Here is a 22,753-nt window from a genome sequence, read left to right as displayed (position 1 = left end):
TTACTCTGAATATGCAGCAACTGTTGTTCTGATATCTGAACTAAGAGAGAAAGAAATTCTCAGAAATATTGGGAGAATCATGATCCAACAGTTGCATGAGAGTTTCCGTCCCCACCATTATAGAAAATCAAACTTGCCATATGTGCCCAATTCCTGCAAGCTGTCCTTCTGTTCCATGGGCATGCTGAGGAGCTGACTTTGAGTGTGTACTACAAAAGCAGTGACATTGAAAAGCTGGCTATGTTTTGGCTCAGGGACAATTTGTTTGAACTACCTTGGAGTTTTCTGCAAATACACACACACACACACACACACACACATACACACATACATACATATATACATATATGCTCATATCCTATAAGACATTTCACAAGTCTATAAAATAGTAGATTTCCCTGAGATATTAATTATGGAGCATAAGCAAAGTTTTTGGTATTATAAAAGTGAGCACAGTGCTAAGTGATATATATATATATATATATATATATATATATATATATATATATATATATATGTATATAGGAATAACTAGAAAAGGTAAATTTCCCTCCTTTCAGTTCCCAAGTACACCTAAGTCGCAGAGGCAGATATTTTAGAATATCTGCCATTGAGGGAGCTCTCCTGAAACAGACGATTTATCACCAACACTGATTAGAGAACCCTGAAGCTTACAAAGCTTGTTTCTTTTATAACAAAACAGTGAAGGTAGCTATGGGAAGTACATATGGACAGAAAGCTTGGGCCTTCTCCTAAGAAATATGACCCATTTAGTTGATGCCTATCAATCGTGCCTTCATTTGGGCCACAGTAACGGATATGATGTGCAACTCTCATAATTTGGAAGTGAGGGTAGGGACATACAAATAGGAAACTCTTGATGTCATTATTTAAGAGCTGGTTCCAAGATCCTGTAAAAATAAAATGTAGGATGCTATAGTCCCTTATATGAAATAGCATAGTTCTTGTATAGCACCTATGCATATGTTCCTTTATACTTGAAATTACTTCTGGTTACTTACATACAAACACAATGGGAGAAAGTCTAAACATGATCAGTGTAGCTGCATGATATTCTAATGTTTTCAGTGAGTAGTTTCTGAACTATGGATGAACGACCCATGGATCCAGAGTACTTAAAGTAACATCCAATCCCATCCCAGCATCCTGTGAGTCACATGGTTACGCCTAACAGCTGAAAAATGTCGTTGGCCTATTTGCCAGGAAAAAAGAAAACAGAAAAAAGGAGAAGACGTGGAGACTCGTGAGCAACCTCTGCCACTGTAAGCATTTAGCATGAAAAACAAGAAGTTCATTGCTCAGCTTCAACTATAGTAGGAGGGAAATAGACTTTTAAAAACTTGCTCAAAAATGCCACTAAAGGTATTTTTTTAAAATCCTTCTTTTGGAGTTAGACAAGTAGCCCAGCAATTAAGAGCAACGTTATTCTTTCAGGGACCTAGGATTGGTGACTAGTAAGTATGGGGTTTATAATCATCCTTAATTTTAGTTCCAGGTGTTCTGATCCCCCTTTTTGGCCTCCATGGGTACCAGACATACATAGGGTGTGTGTGTGTGTGTGTGTGTGTGTGTGTACAAATGCATAAGATAACTATTTTGCTCCTTTTTACAACATAAGAAATAAATTCATTAAATATAATTTGTGTAAAGAACTGGTTAGGAAAAACAAACACAAAAATCCCTGAACTCAAAGTAACTTTTCAAGTAGTATGTGATTGCTTTAAAATGGTTCTCAGGTCAGAAAAACTAGCGTATGTAAGTTACAATTCTTTGATAGTTTTCCTATAGTGAAAAGGGAAGTGCTTTGTTTGGAGAACATTTGAACTTTAAGAGCTATTACCTTCCAATTGTCTTTTGCTAAACCATGATGTCCTAGTTACCGGGCCTGCAGTACACAGGTGGCCCAGAAACCACACGTATTCATCACAACTGTTGTCAGAGTCTCCAAGCCACACCGGCGAGACGTGCTAAGAGTCTGTGGATTATTATGTTTCACGATGATGATGTTTCCAGAAATGAAGGGAATTACACATTAATACAGCAATGAAGCTATGCAGGTAACCATAACAACTGCTACAAACTCAGTAACATTCTACGATCCTGAAGGAATTTTTCTTTTCTTTTTCTTTGAATGGCCAGTAGGATGAGAGAAATTGGGAGGAAGAGGCAAGAAGCATGTATGGTTCCTCTACATGCTTAGCCCGCTGTGACATGCCTGCCTACAGCGTTTTACCCTGCTTGACTTGCTGCCCTGACTTTCTTTAGGATGAGCAGTGATGTGGAAGTGTAAACTGAATAAACTCTGTCCTCTCCAACTCAGTTTTGGTCACAGTGTTTCATCACGGTCACAGAAGCCCTAATTAAGGCAGGCACACACATTGATTTTCTTTAATAAAGTCAAAAGAGCACCAAAGACCATTTTAATTCTAGGTGGAAGAAATTCTGACCCTGCTAAATAAAGACACAAGCTGGGCATAGCCCCTTTTTTTCGTGGAAAAGAATGGCTATCCACTACGAGGTTACAGAGACAAATACTCAGCCCTCGAACACTGATGCCTTTCATGCCCTTCTTTCTGGATTAAGTGAATTCCTATTTGGTCAGTTTTACACACACACACACACACACACACACACACACACACACACACACACACACACACATTTGCACATGTGCGAATGTGTGCTCTCACTCCACACTGGTGAGTTTCTTTGTGTTTGCATTGTTTTGGGTCTGGGTAGTCTTTGCTGTACTGGCTTTTTCTTCTGTATTCATTGGACTCTGGTCAGCAGCTGTGCAAGCTGCTGTACCTCTGCAGCCTAGGAAGCTTGTGCCTCATGTTTTCTGGAGACGCTCTCTTTGATGTTGCATGAACAGTCTCTCCAAGACAGTCCTCAGACCCTGCAAAGGCTCCTTCTGAGTTTCTCTTCCACCACCTCCACTTCCACCTACCCTAGTGCAGGCACCGGCCAAGCCCTTTTTCTCCCTTCTCAAATCGTGCCTGCCTTCTTCAATTCTTCCCCTTCAGTCCTGGAGAAAGATTTCTTGGAAAAAGATAGTTCGAACCATCTTCTACTTACTCAAAAACCTCCCCACACCTTCTTCAGCTGGTAGCATGAATCTGCATCTTTTCAGCCAGGACACAGGGTGTAACTGGCTGCCCTGGGCAACCCTAATGCCTCCCTTCCTTGCAGATCAGCTTCAGGAGGATCACACTTCAGGGCTGTTTCTAACACCACACATGCATTTCTCACATACAGTCATCTTCCCTTTCGTATACTCTCTCTACGGCATCCAAGCATCTTGCTCTTGTAAGACCTTCACTAGTCTCTCAGTTCTTGAGAGATGAACCCTAAACCACTTTTTGGTGCACAGAGGGCTCTTGCAGATCACAGCCTGTTTATTTCTCTAGCCATATTTCTATGTCACCCAACTTTCTCTCTTCTTTCTGTTATACCCAGCACAAATGGACATTGCTCTCCTCAAATCATCTTATCACTCAAGATTTCCAACGTCATTCCCCCCTCTTTGGAAAGTTCCATTTTCATTCTCGGTAAAAGGCACCAAATCAGCACCCAGAAAAGTCTCAGGCATAGGGTACTTCATGTTGTTAAGACACCCAAGTAGACTGACCTCTTCCTCCTCCTCATTCTCTGAGTAGTGCCCTGTGGTGGTTTGACTAGGTTTGACCCCCATAGGCTCATGCATTTGAAGGATTAGCCTATAGTGAGTAGCAATATCAGGTGGTGTGGGCCTATTAGACGGAGTATGTCACTACGGAGGAGGACTTTTGAGGTCATATATGCTCAAGCTATGCCAAGAGTGGCACAAGTCTCCTCCTGCTGCCTTTAGATCAGGATATAAACTCTCAGCTCCTTCTCCAGCACCACGTTTGCGTGCATGCTGCCACACTTCCCACAATGATAATGGACTGAAGCTGAAACTGTAAGCCAGCCCCAGTTCAATGTTTGCCTTTAGAAGAGTTGCAGTGGTCACGGTGTCTGTTCGCAGTAATAAAATCCAAATTAAGAAATACCCACTTGCTACTACTGATCTTCAACAGTCCTGCTCACAGAAGAGCTCCACCCCTTTCAGCAGGACTAGGAGAAACAAATGTGTCTCTGTGGAACTCTGCTCTGTGGTACCCTGGATGTGTCATAAAGGCTCTAGGGCACTGCTCACAGGAAGCACCTGGGACTGTCCGTGTAGAGGTTAGATACTTGATTCATAGCAGGTCGTTGCTCATCAAGTATATCTGATATGTGCTGTCATGACTCCTCGTAAGTCAATATGAACCTTAATACTCTTCCAGTAAGTCTCCAAAGATGGATGAATCACACTCGTCATCATGTGATTGCACTTCCATGCCCAGAACCAAGCAAAAGCTTCGCAGGGAGAATGGTTTGTTCAGCATTGTCTGCTGGCATGAATGCCAAGTACCATGTAGCATCTGACATCTGTCCCATCAAGATTTAGAGTGGGAAGAAATGAAACATGGTTTCTGAGGACCCACTAGAGTGGCCACTTTTGGTGGCCATGCACAGCTGCTCCCTAGACTGACACTTGCAAAAGTACCACACGAGGCACCTGAGCAAGCTCCCGCCCCTCAGATCACATCTGCTTCCCCCACACTGCCAGTGCTCAAGCTGAAACTTCTAGGGATTCCAGCAACCAGTTTATTGCTTCGATATTCATGTCTACCACATTTCAAGTGTGCAGTCTAGTCTTTAGCATTGCCAATGCCCGAATAATTCACCTTCAGACGGAATAGAAGGAATGTATAAGCTAGCCTTGAAAATTAATTACCACTTATATAACCAAAGTTTTTTTTTGGGGGGGGGGGAAACTATTTTGAGTTGCAAGTACTAGCTCATAAAAAGAACCTGAGGCTTGCCTGGCACATACTACTAAGAGAACAAGAAAGCCATACCTTTATGTTGTCGTTAAGTTCAAAACTAATGTGATCTGAAGCACACTGTTTTTCTTCCTTCCACCTCATTTCTTCTCCCTTCCTCCTTTCCTCTCTGTCCTCATTCTCACCTCTCCTTCCTTCCTCCTCACACCCATGCTTCCCCAAGCACACTTTTCTCAAAAATTTCCTCCAGTCTAAGCTGCATTGGCAGAAGAACCTCCAAAAAAAAAAAAAAAAAAAAGTGTTAAGAATATGACTCACTTCATTGTAATTCTGCTTATAGGGTTTATAGGAAATCAGTGGGATCCAAGAAAATAAAATAAAACTTTAATAATCCCTCTGACAAGTTAAAAAATACTTTCTGGGGGAAATAGAGTTACATAGACGATTTATATTTCATTTCATGTAACTCTGAGGAAACCCATATCCCCTGTTAATTGCAGTCTCTAATTAGTTACAGACCATTGAACTCTGTAAATATTTTCAAGGATTAATAGCAATTGACACACGCAGTATACTTTTAATCTTTAATAAGTGGTAATATTAATTGATCGTTCCTACAACCTGGAGAGGGTGCCAGTATATTAGTCTCATAGAAACCAACGCAAAGAAGCCATGTTTTGCTAACCAACAAAGTTGAATGTGGCTGGGTGTTCCAACACACCCATTTTGTCTCTTTGCCACCACTACCATTCAGTTTAGCCCCAGATGTCACCAAGATGGCTTACCTCCTTGCTTCCTTCAACGAGTCTCTTTCCTTGACCCTCGAGGATGCTACAGAGGCAAATAAATTCAAAGGTCCTGAAACGTGCTTCAAAAGCCACGTAAAAGAGTGCAGATGGTGTACTGTTCTTCCCCAGTCTGAATCCATCAGATCTTACTAGGGGAAAGCCTGAGCCAACCAGGGTTGACCACCATGAATGCAGCAGTAATCTAACAGATAAAAATACTATGGTGATTGCTAGAGGTGAATCTGGCTTCTAAAGGGAATGGGTTTTCTATAAGGATTGCATTTCCTTTATCCATCTACATTAGTATAAAGGCAGATGAAGATAACAGGAAATGTCTGACAGATACAGTAGTACCCCACATGTGGTTAACTCTCTCCAGCACTTCTGACAGATGCAGGAAACCTCAGCTTTAAAAGCAGAAGGCAAAAGTCATTGTGTTAGTAAATGGTTCATAAAATCTTTACATGGGGATTTGGTAGGGAGCCCCCCCCCCTCAACTGAGACCTGTGAAAAGATATGGAGAAAATTCTTTCAATCAGATAATGGCCTACAGGGGATGGCTGTGTTAGTAATGTGCCAGTGTTGCAGAAATGGAGATCTCCATCTGTTCTCTAGAACTCATGAGAAGGAGGAGGGCAGGAGAAAGAGGAGGAAAAGAAAGGCAGGCCACCATGGAAGTACATGTTAATAATCCTGGTGCTGGGTAAGAAAAGATTGGTATATTTCTGGGGCTTGCCACCCAAACAGCCTAGCCTTCTTTGTGATCTTCAAGGCAAGTATGAGCTCCTAATGAGTGTCAGGCAAGTCCTCTACAACCACATACTCATGTCTGTACTTCACACAAAACATGCACTCACACACACACACACACACACACACACACACACACACACACATACACATCTCACACAAATGTACACATAAAAATGCTTTAAACTTGTGTGTATAAAAACATCTCATGATTCTAAAATGTTTAGAACAGTGACTAGCATTTAAAGGTGAAGTACTATTAGATTCTTTTGAACAACAATTAGCTCCCTCATTTCATGCTACCTAAAACATTTACTACAGAGACAACAATAACACCACCACAGAAGGTAGTGAAGGGAAATAGGATTGCTGAGCTCATCAGCCAACCAAGCACAGACACTGTCACATTGAATCTCCTTCCTTGGGCCTTCTTCTTTTGATGTGTCTCTTGGCTTTTGTCGTGTATGAGGTGTGACACCATCTTGAATATCACAAGTTCCATTGGTCACTTCCTCCTTTTCTTTGTGCCCTCCCAAAGAAGCAGCAAAGCACAGATTTGTGTCCCCTCAAATATTTTAGGTTGAAAGCCAAATCTATGAGGTGACCAGGTTTATTCATGAAGGTGAATACCAGCCTTATAAAAGGGTTGTAGGAATCTTTTACCCTTTTAGGCATTTGTGAGCATGGTGTAATGACTGTAACTCAGAAGGATACCCTTATTGGGCTCTGACCACAATGGCACCCAGACCTTGACTTTTAGCATCCAAACTGTGAGAATCAATCTAACATGTGATTGTTAGCAAGACTTAGTGAAAAATTACCTATCTTGACTTCAAGATTATTACTGCAGTTTTGTAAATGCATATTTGCTTGCTTGTTGCTCTCTTGCTTACTGCTTGCTGCTTGTTGCTCACTTGCTTACTGCTTGCTGCTCGCTTGCTTGCTGCTTGCTGCTTGTTGCTCACTTGCTTGCTGCTTGGTGCTTTTTTTTGCTTAAGTGCATTGTCGTTTGCTTGCCTGACTGTTTGCTTTGGTTAAAGGCATGTTCTTGCCTGCTTGCTTGCTTGCTTGCTTGTTTGCATTCTTTGGATTTTTTCAGACACACTTTCAGGTAGCTGATGCTGTCACTGAACTTCCTATACAGCTAACGGTGATCTTAAGTTTCTTATCATATGGCCTCTACCTTCCAAGTGCTTTGGGTCCAGGTTTGTGCCACCAAATTCAGCAGTATTACCAATTTTAATGTGTCACTGCATTAAGTGACCACAATACATCATTTTGATGTTGAGCTCAGCTGCAAGTCTGACTTACAGAATTCTCAAAGGGTGCAACAGAAGGCATGAGCTCACCAGGAGAGATGCCTTTGCTTTAGTGGTTCCAATTAAACTTATAGAAATGCCCATTGAATTACTGGAAAGTAACGTCTCAGATGAAGTGTGGAAGGGAATCCAGGTTTGAAGTATGTTTCCTTTGTTATACAGAGGGCCATTACAAGGACTGGGACATAATTGCAAAGCACGAGTGACCTTAGTCCTCTCAGACTTCTGAAAGAGCTGAGAGGTCTCTGTTATCTTTATTTTTTAAAACTACATAATCTTATTCGGTACGAAAGTGAGAGCTACTATATGAGAATACCCACTTATCCCCCGGGTGCCCCTACACTTCCGTCAAGCCTAAGCCAGACTTCAGATAACCTTGGCCTCACTACAGGTATACAGACAAGATCTCAGGAAGGCAGAGTGGGGGCAGAAGAGGAATCTGCAGTCTGATGAGCTGGGACTTCTAAACAAGGATCAAGCAGGACTGCTTTCAATCCAGCTCCTTGGGGGTCAGCCTACTTGCCAGGATGAGAAGTGCAGTCAAGTAGCTCCATGTTCTACATAGATATCACTTGGCAATATTGAAAACTATGGGCTAGTAACTGTTGTCACCATCAACATAGCAACAGGGTTTACTTAGCAGGTAAACACATCAAGAGAGAAAATACTTGTTTCCTGGAGCCCAAATCTGACGGATCAAAATCCCACCCACAAGCAGCTTACAACGGAAAGGAGAGATATCTCTTCCCACTTGCTGTACCCCCACTAATTGCATCTTTATCTCTTTTTTAGCTTCACATCCATTCCAAGTTCCCATTTCCCCATTAAAAATATTTTTAGAGCCCCCAGTATCCTCCAGCAAATGGTTGGGAGACAGGGGAGGCTTACCCAAGAGAAACAGTAGTGAGATAATCAGTTTTCTTCATTACCTAATTTTTCCAACACTTTTCAGTGTTCAGCTTCAAAAGACAAGAGGAAACATCAATCTACAAAGATGTTAAGATCTGGTAGAATCTGGTAATCCAATACCTAATTCAGAGCTCTACTCCAGACACCACCACACATATTCCCCAAATCCCTGGAGGAATGGTATTTCTTGAAATCCCATATTTCATTGACTTGGCAAAACTCCATTAGAAGGTCATTTCCAAGGGCTCTTCTTGGGCAGAGTAGTGTGGAGGGCATAGCAATGGGGCACCAGGGCCACACTTTATAGCCTCACAGGGTCATGCTTTCTGCATGAGGCAAGCAGCCTCCTCCAAAGTCCAGCGGGTGCTTGAAAAGTGTGGTAAGAAAAAAATCAAAGATTTGAGATGTTACGGCGAAGAAGGTTGCAGCATCTGTAATGGCCAGCTCGATTTGCAGAAGGTTGCTTTTGGTATCTTAGACAAACAGCACACAGGTCTAACCTAGTGTGAAAAACAGTTTTAAAAATGTGGCAAGTGGATCTGTGCATGTGTCTTCAATTGAGTCTGGTGTGGAGTGCCAAGCGTCCACCAAACTGATCTCAGTGTGGGGCTGGGTAAAAGCCGACCATGGTGGAATCCAGTTGCTATAGCTGCAAATCAAACAAATAAATGAGACACCCTGGAATGCAGCAGAATATCTGTGGTCTGAGGAGTCCGCATTTGCCGTGTGTGTGAAGGTTAGCAGTCAAGTCTGAGTCTGAGGCGGCAGTCTTTGCTATGGGTGCACCTAAATGCGCTCACTCTAGATCTCGATAAAAGGGGCACATGCCCTTTATTGTAGACATACTTTTTTTTTTTCCTAGAAATTTTGTTGTCTGGTCAGAAAAGCACTATGTACAAATGCAGCATTTCTGCAAGTATAAAATTTATATCAGCATTTTTCTTGGAATTTCGGCTTGACAATAACTCACTATGGGGCTAGATGGTAAGTAGGAATCATTTGCTACAGAGGCTTTATATTTTATTTTATAGGACTGTACTTACTAGGCCTACTATGTGTCAGGTTCCTGGTTTGCATGGCCACATTATACTTCATGGGCTTCCACAATAAGCTGTAAATTCCTCATAATGGAACTAAGCTGAGACACTCAAGACTTTGATAGTGAACCCCACTGTGGCCAACCTCACAAATCATTCACACCGATTTATATCATTTATACTTTTCTTGAATAGTAAGGCCAGAAAAAACCAAGGGGTCACGTGGATCAGTCCCCATGTAGCTATATGAGAGCTGTGACCTGGAGAACTCTAAGCATCTTTTGGGGTTCTGTTTGTGGTGAGTTAAAGCAAGAATACGAGTCTCATTGTTGAGTGTGACCTGCAGGTAACAATGTCATAACACACAGAGAAGGAGGCCCTGCAAACACCAGTACCTGGATACGTACTACAATCACATTATTATAAGGCCAAGTGCATTAACATATTTCATAAGGATGAGAAGAATTGCAATTAATGGGAAACAACTCCACCAATCAGAGACAATTCTTGAACTTATGTTAAGGTAAATCTTAATTAGTTAACTTTGTGCAAACTCATCCCTAGTTAGGGGTCTAAAGATGGAAAGAACAATAGAAAAATATTGTTCTTGATTGGATGGGAAAAAAAGCTATTTTCTTTTTGTTTATCAAAAAACAAAAAAAAGAATGAATGTTTACCAATATCCTAAAATCACACACTAAATGATCAACCATCTAATTCTGATGTTTGAAGAGAAAAGACTGGCATTAGAGATCGTCATTCAGTGGGTCTGACAAGGATGATCAAGGGTTTCGAGTGGATTACTAAGATGCTGGGTTATGAAACATGAAAATAAAATGGCACTGGTAACGTTCCAGCTTAGGTCCACATGAGGAAAATAATCCAGCCCAGGGAGTATAACCGTAGTGGGAGTGAGGGCACTTACTCGTTCACCCAAACATTCGTTTATTCGTTCATTAGTTCATTCAGAGAACACTTTCTGAGTGTTGCTGTATCCTAGATACTGAGTCAGATATGCTGATAAACAGAGAGAGAGCTGAACCTAGTGTAATGGAGGTACCCCAGGAGCAAAGAAAACAGGTGTGTCAATCATGGGAAGTCAAAGCAGAGGTGATGCTAACATGCACAGACAGACAGAGGGTAAAAAGGGCTTCAGTAGAGGAACCAGGAATCAGTATTGAGTCAGTCCCAGGGGACCTTTTTGAGAAGCTTGTGTTTGTGACACACTGTTATTGTTTTGTAATAGAGAATACTGAAGGCCAGTCTTTGCCTTATGAAGACTATAAACGAGCTCCGAGAAGTTGGTTAAGCACATCAGTGCACCCAAAGAGTGTTTTCAAATCAAGTGGTTAGAATCACAATCAAATGATCCTGGGGAGTGGGTGGGAAGGAGGCTGGCTAGCACAAACACTTAGAAATGGCTTTCTGCACCCTGGATTTTTGGATAAAGAAGTACTCACGATGAGAATGTGAAGACCACCGCCATGTCCTTGCTATCCCCATGACACACAGCCACTAGAAGGGTCTGGGACAGTGCCTCTCGATTCCGAGAAGTTTCTATCATGGTTATTACAAGGGCTCCTCATGAACTCTAGATACTGAGAATCCAGTGAACTTGAGGAAAACTCAATACCAATCCTTCTCTACTGGGCTGGTCTCCAGGTCACCATTGTCCATGCCAGTCCCACCCTTTCCCCCCTGTGGCTTTCCTTGTTATGTAGTTCTCTCTCCACACAGCCATGCATACGCCTAGTCATTCCCTGATTTTCCACCCCTCAATCTAGAAATCATTTTCAGTAGCTATTCCTGCATCTCCCTTTTCCCTTCAGCCACTACGCATCTTTGTAGGCATAATGGTTCTGTGCACTATGTAAAGATTCCCCTTGTGTTATTCCAATGCTGATTTCTCTGCTCTAATATCTTGTTTCAATCTGGATACGGCATTGTAATGCTTATGTCAAGACTCTTCCACGCCGAGTTTGTGTCAATAACTCTTACCATTTACTCTTCGCCTTGTCAATGAGTGCTGACTATCCAATGGCTGCACGGGAATAGGGCGGGACTTCCACCAGCCCGGGAAGGAGAGAGGGAGAAAAAGCCAGAGGAGGAGGAGGAAGAAGGAGTTCCTAGAGTTCAGATGGAGCATGGAAGGCCTAATTATGAGTTTTATTGGGATGTTGGCTGAGAGGGAGCTAGATTAGCTTAAGGCATTAAGATAAATCATCTGGCTGCCCAGATATTGAGCTTAAGCTTGTTCTCTCTGTGCCGTTATTAAGAACTGGATAGAATGAAGAAATCCAGCTGACAGATTAATTTACTAAATATATTTATATTTACAATAAAATGTACACATCTCTATCAAAAGTGCACTTCTTCAGGCAAGATGACCATGAAATTAATATTTTCTGCTCAAAATGTTAATCATTTTCTTGCTCTTGCTGATTTTATGCAGCCTTCTCTCCTAAAGCAACTTCAATTCAATGACGCAACCATAGGAACCAAAATTCAAAGAAAACAACAACAACAACAGAAACAAAAACAGAAAGAAAAAAAAAAAAACAAAGAATACCCACATTATTTTGTTAAATTCCAATATACTCAACTTGGTAATACCAAATTCTTTGTGGTGTAGCTTTCCCATAGTCTACCCTACACTCACCTTGAGTTTGACAACGGAGAATCTGCTAGAAATACAATTAAGCATTCTACATTGAGACAAAACCCAAAACATTAGCAATGATATTGGGTCTTGGCCTACCCATATCAGATTAAAAAGGCATAAGACTTTTGATGAAGAGCATACTTTACCTCAAATGTTAGCGGAAACACGAGCAATACCAATGATCAAAGACAAAGGTTACACTACTTTGCAGTGGACAAAGGCCATAGAAAAGTGAAAAATGGGTATAGGCAAGATGTGGCAGGGTAAGAAGAGATGGAGTGTTCAGGAAGGGCCTTTGCAGCATTTCCTCAAAGGTATTTCTTGACTAGATTTTTATGAAAGAATCTGTGGAGAGCAGGGACTTCTTTCCCATTAGGCCTGAAAACCATTCAGAGAAATAAACAAGTAGCTAAATGGAAAGCGACCTATGCATGAATAAAGCTCTGTGGCACATGGGGAACCCACTCGACCTAGGAGACAAAGATTCCCTTTGCTCACAGTTGGGACCTGAGCAAGGAATGTACTGGAAGCCATTGGAACTTCCATTCTCTCAGAAGGGGCAGTCTTGGCTGGTATAAGGATTAGCTGAGGTTGAACAGCGGAGACTGGGAAAGAAAGGGAGTCCCAGGAGGCAGAGAGCAGGCTGCCCTAGCTCAGCTGGAAAACAGAAACCTTGAACTAAAGTGGGCAAGGTGGATATAAGAAAAGACCAGGGCAAGTGTGAAGACCTGACTAGTAGGATGTACCTCAGAGACATGGTACAAGGGAGCTCATGAACGCATCTGTTCATATTGAAATGGCAGCACATGGTGAGCAGCAAGATTTACAAGAAGATAGTTAATGTAATGAGTGGGTTTTAATATTCACTCCATAGATCAAAATCAGAGTATGATCTCCCATGCTGGAACCCCGACACACAGAGTTTGGAATGGCAGCTGCATTTACTGCCAGAGATAGTGAGAAGAACTCAAAGAGTTTATGAGAGGAACTCAGAAAGTTGGGGTTCAGATCTGACAGAGTAGGGAAAGACAGATGGCTGATCTTTGCTCCTTGTGATGGCCTTTGCCACGGGTGATTAACTGTTCCCTTGTGGATCTCCATCCTTGGATCTGTCCAATCAGAGACTGCAGCAACGAGTCAGCAAATACTGTTCTGGGACTTTTACATCACATGGTATAAACCCTAGAAGACCTTGGGATCACAGGTGTAAGATTCTGGCATTGTGTGATTCTGCGACACCCATGTGGATTTTTTTTTCCTCTTTACTTTCTTTGGCAAATATACTTATGTTAACTCAGGTTGGCACCTCAGTTAAAAGGGAACTGGAAAGGATATGGGTTTGGAATTCTGCCAAGAAGTAGGGGGTGTGACTCATGAATGATGTGTCTGTGGTATGAAAATGGAAGCCAAGGCACAGGACATCTTCCTGATTGCCACCACTGCTCCACAAAGTATGAAGACCTAGCACCAAATGAATGGAAAACAGATGAATTAAATTTACTTGAAAATATCTCAGGATTAGGGGGAAAGGCCCTTACATAAACCACATTTTGGGTTTAGATGACCCCAAGAACTCTGAACAGAACTTAGAAGACTGTCGTGAACTATTACCACTGCTGGGCCAATTCATATCTTAAATAAAGGCAGAAAGTAATTTTTGAAAAGGGAAGAAGAAACCCAAAGGTTAGAATTTAATTCTGCAAAACCTAAGGAGAGAATTAGGCTTGGGGGGAACATATACGGTCACGGACAAAAGTTCACAGTAGAGGAAAATATTCCCATAAAATACTTTCACACACAACACTTGCAACCCCGCAAGAAAGTAAGCTTCTGACCTCTACTCATATTTCTAATTTCGATTTCTCAAAAAATCTCAGATATCTCCTACTTCTTTTAGAATGAGTGCCAACAATAATCGAGAAAAGCCAGTCTGTGCGTCTGCAATGTGTGTGATGGTCCTGTGTCCACCAGCAACTCCCTTTACCAGGTGTCTGATACCAGAACAGCACAGACTCTGCAGACCATGAATTGTGCAATCTGTGAATCCCAAAGCTGAAAACATTCCAGAAGTCATCTTATCTACCAAAATAATGTCAGATCTTTGGTTCTTGCAAAACCAACCATAATGCAAGTAGCACTTAATGCCTTGTCTTCTGGGAAAACCAGATGGAGAAAATCTTTCATAACTACCAAATGTCAAATAATATTGAACAGGATAACTACTTGCCTAAATTATGGCTCTTGGGGGTACCAGTTAAATATAACAGGACATGACAAATCAAGTGTGAGAAGGAATAGGGTTTATTTTTTTTTTCCTCATAAATTATATGGGGAATGAACATTCCTGCTGTGATTAGTAGAATATCAAGATTCTGCCTACTCTAAGATCTGCTCTAATAATGATGGTGATGGTAATAATAGCCTAGCCTTCACACTGTTGTGTGTCCCCCTAGGTCTTTAACAGCAGAGTATGCCTCATCATTGGTTCTTGTCGGAACATCACTGAAAGCCTGCAATCTTCCTAGATCTGAAATGTTTGTTTGTTTGTTTTCATGTCTCCCAAAAAGCCTAATGGCTAAAAAGAGAGTTTCTGGGCTCAGTGTTCACAACCGACAGACAGGTCAGAAAACTTGTGCCTCTTCTGTCTCAGTAGAAAGAGTCCTGAGTACTTTGTCTGTATAGCATTGCTCTCGTACTTGTCTCTACTTTAAACACCTTTTTCATCCTTTAAAAGTGTTCCTCCTGCTTTTCTCATTGGATAACCCCACAGTGCCAACAGCCGGCTGTACAGAAAGTTTTCTGAGTTGAACTAGCATTCGGTTCCCACTTGGTGCAGGCCTTGCAGAAATCCCAACTACATCTGTCCATGAACAATCTCAGTAGTCTGGGGACTATGGTAGTTTGAATAAAAATGGCCCCTATAGGCTCTCATACTTGAATGCTTGGTCATTGTATAATAACACTATTTGAAAGGATTAAAAGGATAATGAAGTAAGGCCTTATTGGAGGGAGTATGTCACTACCGACTGGCTTTGAGGCATCAATAGCGTGCCAAGCCCAGAGTCTCTCTCCACCTACAGACCATGATGTAGCTCTAGGTACTGCTCCAGTGACTACCTCCACACTTCCAAGCACCTACCATGATGATAATGAGCTAAACTTCTAAACCTATAAGTAAGACCCCAGTTAAATGCTTTCTTTCATAAGAGCTGCCTTGGTCATGGTGTCTCTTCACAGCCAATAGAACAGCAACTGAAAAAGAACCAATCTTTTGGCTTGTGTGGCCTTATTCATTCTCGTGTGTTCATCAGTGTTAAAAAAGACATAAAAGTAAGTTTTCCATTATTCTGAGTAGCCATAGTAAGTACATTATTCGTTCACGGCAAGTCTCGGGAAGTGTCATTTCGGTATCATATATGGATAGAGATGTTAAAAAAACAAAAACAAATCAGGATGCAAGGACACATTTGTACTGCATATTTAACATTGGCTGGAATAAAATAAGCTGTTCTATCATTTATAAAATATAAAGCTTGATTATAATAAATTGGGGAGCTACCTTGGGGAGTCCAGGGGCAACCTCTTAGTTATAGAATGAAGCCCAGTTAGTATTGTCATATAAATCATTTCCCCTGCTGTGATTCAAATAAAGTCTGGGATTAGTTTTTGTGAACAATGGGAAGAGATACAACATTCCCCTTCATATTAAATTGTATCTAACTTCTGGCCTCACTAACAAAACCAAAAATCAATGCTTTAAGAATTTCAGACCCTAGGGGTCTGGGGTCAGTCATCTGAATAACTTTATGCCCAGAAGTCCGATATTGTAAATATAGCTCTTGTGTGCTTCTGTGATCCCTGAACTCTCGATCCCTAGGAAATATTTGGAGGCACTTCAGTGAATATGCACAAAGGTACATTCTTTCTTGGGATGCTTGTAATTATATATATTTAAGTAGGTAATGATGACCCATTGTAACCTTCTGACTTAGTATTTTCCTGGTGTTTTGACATGCATCTCAGATAGGTAGAGAATACCTGTCACCCATGTCACCTCCTTTTCCTGTTCCCAAGCTCTTTTCCTGCCGGGATGTAACCATGACAATGGTGATCTAAGCTGCAGTGAAATCCACTTAAATGTCTTACTTGTCTGCTCTACCATTACTCTAATACAGCCACTGGACCAAATATAGCTCTGTCCATCTCTGGGAAAGGATTCCTCTCCTCTTGTCTTGTTTTTTTCTAGGATTGGTGAATAGAGGTGACTTTTATATTTACTACGTCTCTCCAACTGAGATTTCCACAGCCATGTTGGAAAGATCCCAGATGATCACAACACGGAGCTTAACCATCCCTGTGACAAGACAGGCAGGTGGGCCTGAGAGCCAATGCTATTAGAGAAACACTTAGAAGCTATTAGTTAAGCAGACACACTGTGGACTATGTCAAATTTCTACCTTGTCAGATGTATCTTCCTAAAACAAACGAGAATAATCAATGACTGAGAAATGTTCCTCACAAGGTTGGGTATTTGCACATGTGGTCACCACATGGTGGCGCTGTTGAGGAAGGTTTTGTTGTTGTTTAACTTTATTTAAGCTTTTATTTTACACTCCAGATTTTATCCCCTCCCGTTCCACGCTCTGACTGTTGCACATCTTTTGGGAGGTGGAGCACTGCGGGAAGTGGGGAGGTATGTCATTGGGGCAGAAGTGGGGAGGTATGTCGTTGGGGCGGAAGTGGGGAGGTATGTCGTTGGGGTGGAATTAGGGAGGTATGTCTTTGAGGCGGAAGTGGGGAGGTATGTCATTGAGGCGGAAGTAGGTATGTTTTGGGGTGGAAGTGGGGAGGTATGTCGTTGAGGCGGAAGTGGGAAGGTATGTCATTGGGGCGGCAGTGGGGGGTATGTCGTTGAGGCGGAAGTAGGTATGTTCTTGGGGCGGAAGTAGGGAGGTATGTCGTTAGGGCAAGCTTTGAGTGTGTATAGTTGTCTCACTTCTTGTTCACTTTCTCTGCTCCTCGCTTGTGTTTGGAAGTCCGAGATCTTGGCTTTCTCCATGCCTGTGGCAACTACTTCTCCAGCATTAACTCTGCCTGTGTGCCTCAGTGCTCACTGCCATGAAGATAATGGACTAAGCCTCTCAAACTGTAAATTATTACCTCAATAAATGCTTTCTCTTATAAGTGTTGCCTTGAAAAAAATGAATGGAACTAAGAAAATAATCATCCCGAGTGAGTTAATCCAGACACAAAGAGGATAAAATTGGTACAGGTTTGCTTGTATGTGGATCTTAACTGTTAAGTAAATGATGACTGAACGACCCGGAGAAGTCAGGTATAGAGGAAGGGACTGGGAAGACACGTGGATCTCCCTGTGAGTGGGAAACAGAATAGATTTTATACCAGACTTGGAGTGAAAGTATCTATGGGGAGAGGAAGGGAGGGATGTGGATAGAGACAGCTAGAAGTGAGGGACATTTGATGAATGGTATGGGACTCTAGTGCAGTGGAATCTTCCTAAAATATATGAAAACAATCCTAATGAAGTCACCAAATAATGGGGAAACAAAGTCTCAACTGGCTATATCTTGTCACCAAACTATGCTCCAATAATAGGACAAAGTTATATCCAATTGACTTACTGACCAAAGTGGTCCCATGGAAACCCCCAAACAATCAAACCTGTCACTGAGACAATGGGTTGCTTTCCACAATAGGACAAGTCCTCACCGCTGGAGACAACACCCACACAACTCACTAAACATGGAGAGGTTGAGCTGGTGGCTGCATAAAACCTTCACCCCTATGTTCTACTGTCTTTGACATGGGAAGGTGCTCTGCAGTACCAAAAGGGAAATATAAACATAGACCCAGCCACAAACCCTTTGATCTACAATGATGTCCTGCCTGCCAAATATGGGAGGCAGTGCTGGTACAAAGTTTGTGGGAGTAATTCGATAAAAGAAAACAAAGTAGTGATATGACTCCTAATGATATTCTAGTATTCTCATAGGTCAGTGACTTGTTCAGTCATTATCAGGCTTCCTCCTGTGAGGAACAAATACACAGACCCACAGCCAGACCTCAGAGAGTGAGAGACCTTGGAACACTCAGTACTAAATGAGTGTCTCCATCGAATCCTTCTCCTTAGAGTCCATGGAACTCTGGAAGAGGTGGCAGAAGAAAATTAGAGCCAGAAGGGATGGAGAACTCCAGGAGAACAAGTCCCTAATCAACTAGCAAAGCCAATTGAATTCAGAGACTGAATCCACAAGGTCAGAGCCTTCCCGGGTCTGCATCAGGTTTGTTTCATGCATTACAGCATTCAGTATAGTATTTCTAATGGGACTCCATTAAGTGTGTGAGCAAATGTGTCTCTGATTTTTCTGCCTTCTCTTGGGCTCTGCTTTTCTTTCTGTTGCCTCGTCCACTTCACTGTGATAGCTTTTGTTTTATCTTATTTTATTTTGGTATCTTTTGTCATTGCTATTTTCCTCTTAGAATCCAATTCTTCTCTGATGAGAGACAAAAAAGGGGTGGATCCCTATGGGAGGGGAAGCGGGGAGGAACTGGATGGGTAGAGGGAGAAGAAATTATTTTATTGTAAAAGAAAATAATTGGTTTTCAACAAAAGGGGAGGGGTTGTCTTGGTCATGGTCATAGTCATGGTCACAGCCATAGAAACACTAAGACAGGGAATCTGTAGAGAAATAGGAGGGTGTTTGAGATGATGAAAACTAACAAGACCCAGTTTTTATGTTGGAAACTAGAACAACAGGCTAAGTATTCAATAGCTCTAACTGATCTCAAAGAAAATTCAAATGGCCAGAGATACCACTTTTGATGGGTTTCCTTTAAGACAGAATAGGTTAAAGCCCCTCTATACAGTTATGTTAACTAGTTATTGTGATTTGTTTAAAATATCCCACAACTGGGAAAAAAGGAAAATAACAGAAAGAGCTATTATTTTGGACCTAAGAGTTGTGATTGCTAGCCCTTGCTTTCCCTATAATTTCTGTGACAGGTTGCTCTTTTCAACACAAACATCCTGGGATTATTCTAAAATGTGCTTTTCATTAATAACAAAACCACGCTCCATTCCAGAAGCTGAAACCAGGATACGCAACGTCTCTATAGGAAATACTACCCTCAAGTCTTGTAGAGTGGTACATAAACCATCCAAGGTATTTGATTGAAGCAAATGAGATCGATGTGACATAGCTCAAGTACCAGAGAGAAACAGGCAGAAAGGAGCAAAACCACTGGAGGCAGGAGTGGACTTTAACAAGGCAGATGTCCACTGCTCACGACATCTCCAATGGGTGATGGAGAGGAGGACTCAGCTCTTATGAGTGATTACTGATTACAGAGGCTCTGGATTGGGTTCCTATTACCCACATCATTGGTTCACCCCAGGGATTCGAGACCCTCTTCTGTCCTCCATGGGCACCTGGATATATGAGGTCCACATAAACTCAACACAACCACTCACGGAACATATATTTCCCTTTTAAAGGAAAAACAGGCTCCTCAAAGGTCTACCACAGATTGGAGGTAACAACAGTCCTGCTGTGTTCTGGGAGAACTGCCCAATTGCCATGTTGCTTCCAACAGGGTTCTTCTGAAGCAAGGCAGGGGGTGGAAGCCAGGGCCAATGAATCCTTGAGGTAAGAGGCCTGGCTTCCAATGGCACAGAAACTGCGATCCTATCCAGGAACAAGCTAGTTGTATGATTTAACAGCACTGGTACCTCTTAAAATGGACTCCTCTACCACTCGTTTACACGATGGCCCCGCCCCACAGGAAGAGAATCCACTCACTATTGCTGCTCTCTCGCTGTTCTCTCCCAGTACTGGACACATACTTAGATCCCTACAATGGGAATTCGGGAATAGTTCTTTGGTAGATTTCTTTTATGAATGAAAGCTATTTATTTTAATGCACTCACCATTCCGTGGTTCAGCCACCCTGGGATAAAGTTGTCAAGCAGTCTTGGGTATATCATCTCTCTGTCATAGGCATAGATGGCCCAGAACACCGCAACAACAAACTGGAAGAGAAAGGAAGTCTTTTGTTTCAAGTTTGTCTTTCACAACGCATAGCTGGGTTGGTTATTGTTTTCACAACCAAAGAGAGCTTGGAGTCCGTGCCAAGGCAGTAGCAGTGCAATGAATGACTAGAAAATAAATGGTTTCCCTCTGCTCTGTAGTAACAACCGCTGCAGGGTCAAACTCTTCTTTGGTCTCCAACTATTTCTTTTCAGGCACAGGAGGCTACCTGAAAAGGGAAGTAGAGAGGCCTGCTGCCCAAGATAACTGTGCCAGTCTGATCCGTCTAAAGCGTTTAAAAATTCACGTATGGATACTTGCAGGGAGGTCTCATTGCCCACTAACAAGAGCATCCATTCAAAACACTGCAGACTATGTCCGTCCTCCTTGATCCTGCCGTGTGACTTACATGCTGGTTACCTCTGCATGTTTGCCTCTCGCTGACACCGGTACTAAGTCTCATTGCTGACTGCATGGCCCCAGGTCACTTTTCCAGGAAATGTATCAATTTAGAGAGCCTCTGCCAAGGCATAACTACACTGAGAAGCAGAGGGTAGGAAGGGGAAAGGAAGATTCCTAACTCTCTTGGAGTAACTTTGAAGTTCATCTCAGTTCTAGAAGTTTCTTTAGGTACAATAACAATACAATAATCCAGAGAGAGTAACAGCAATATTTGATTGACTATTTCAACATTCTTCAAACTAACAGTAAGAAATAAATTCCAGGTTAAAATAAAGAAATGAATGGCCCACATCTTAACCATTGGCACAGCCACAGAGTGTGTAAACTTTTATTACACTACAGATATTTTTTTTTTGCAAATCACATATACACACAGAGTCTCTATAAAGTGACTTTTACATTTTTACAGAATTAAGAGAAAGTAGCATGAGTATACACACATTTTCTTTCAGTTTTTATGCTTTTATAATTATAGTGTAGCCATGCTCCTGTGTTATATTAAGGCCATTAATAAGTATTTCAATGCAACTCTTAATCAGACATAAGTTAATCAGACTATAGTTAGTAGTCAAGGTTAGTATTCAAAAGGGTCCCCAAACTCTTTCCCAACTATCTCTGTTTTGAAATCTGAATAGAATTCTCCCTCAAAATCAAAGGTGTTGCAAATATTCACTGTTTTATAAAATGTAAAGATTAATCATCACAGCAGGCAGCCGTATGATTCTGCCTGTTGTTTTAATGCCCAGTTGGACCCTCCAGCTGTTCCCTTTGCTATTGAATTAACAATTTTCACTATCCTCCTACAAGTGTGCAAGAGTAAAACAAAAGAAAACAATCAATTATTAGCTCAAGGTTGACCCTGTTAATTTTTCAAGTACATGAATAAATTTTGGTATCCATGATTTTGAATTATTCATTACCTTAGACTTCAAATAAACTGGATAGTCACAGCAACTCCATTCACAAAACAGGTAGTTGGCAGTGACTTTAAACAGTTATTAAAACTACCTCTCAGCATCATCTCCTTAAAGCAGGAGAGATTTAGACGGTCTCCCTTTTCCATGTCACAACTGGAAAAACCAAAATTTTCATTTCTGTTTAATAACATTTGTTTGCATGTAAGATTCCACGTGTGAACAGAATCTCACAATAACCAGTAATTCTGACTTCAGTACTTTGGCTAATCATGTTAGGAAAGCCACAAAGCAATGAATGTATCTCTTCAGCATGAATAAAGAATGCTAAGAGAAATTGAAGCCTACTATGCTTTAGTGAATACATAAAAATGTATGTGCATGCATATGTAGTTCTGTAACGAGTAAAAGTAGGTCAACTCCCGCCCAGTGATCTTCAGAGTTCAGATAGTTTGGTAAGATACGGTCCAAACTTACAGAACAAAATGATGCTGGGAGCAAGAAAGAGGCAGGAAGGGGATCCTGTTCACAGCAGTGGGTGTGGGGGAAATGAGAACACTTAAGAACTCGATTGTAACAGGGCTGGGGATCTGGGGAGGCTACTGGGTAGCTGGGAGTCAGAATACATGAGAGAGGAAGACAACAAACACAAATCCAGAAGACCACGATAAGGATGAGGCGCACAGGGGAAGCCTTCCTTCCCGACCCCGAGAGAGATGGACCAGTGATGGCAATAGGGAAGTGGGCTGAGCCCAGATGGCAATAATCAGGGGCGCTCATAGTGGAAAACGTGCGAGACGTCCTTGAGAATATGGAGAAGCAAGACCGACAGTGGAGAGGGCTCCCCTGGGACTTTGTGATGTGCTTTTGGTTGTTTTGGGTTTTGTTCTGTTTTGTAGTAGAATTAACCAGGCTATTTTCCAGGGCTGTTGTGAAGCCTGCGATAATTTAGAAAGAGAACGTGGGGGGGGGGGGGTTCATATTGCTGTG

General features: G+C 41.8%; 1 protein-coding gene across 2 annotated transcripts in view; it reads right to left on the bottom strand.

Moving 5' to 3' along the window:
- AIG1 (androgen induced 1) overlaps positions 1–22,753 on the bottom strand; it is a 206,084-nt gene that overhangs the window by 133,181 nt on the left and 50,150 nt on the right. For both annotated transcript variants that reach the window (XM_080941487.1, XM_080941486.1), the window contains exon 3: positions 20,288–20,389. In XM_080941487.1, the coding sequence (XP_080797613.1) occupies positions 20,288–20,389 (102 nt within the window). The remainder of the gene's footprint in view (positions 1–20,287; positions 20,390–22,753) is intronic.

This window comes from Micromys minutus (genome assembly GCF_963924665.1).
Source record: "Micromys minutus genome assembly, chromosome: 30".
Classification (NCBI taxonomy): domain Eukaryota; kingdom Metazoa; phylum Chordata; class Mammalia; order Rodentia; family Muridae; genus Micromys; species Micromys minutus.
This window is presented reverse-complemented; position numbering and strand designations above follow the sequence as displayed.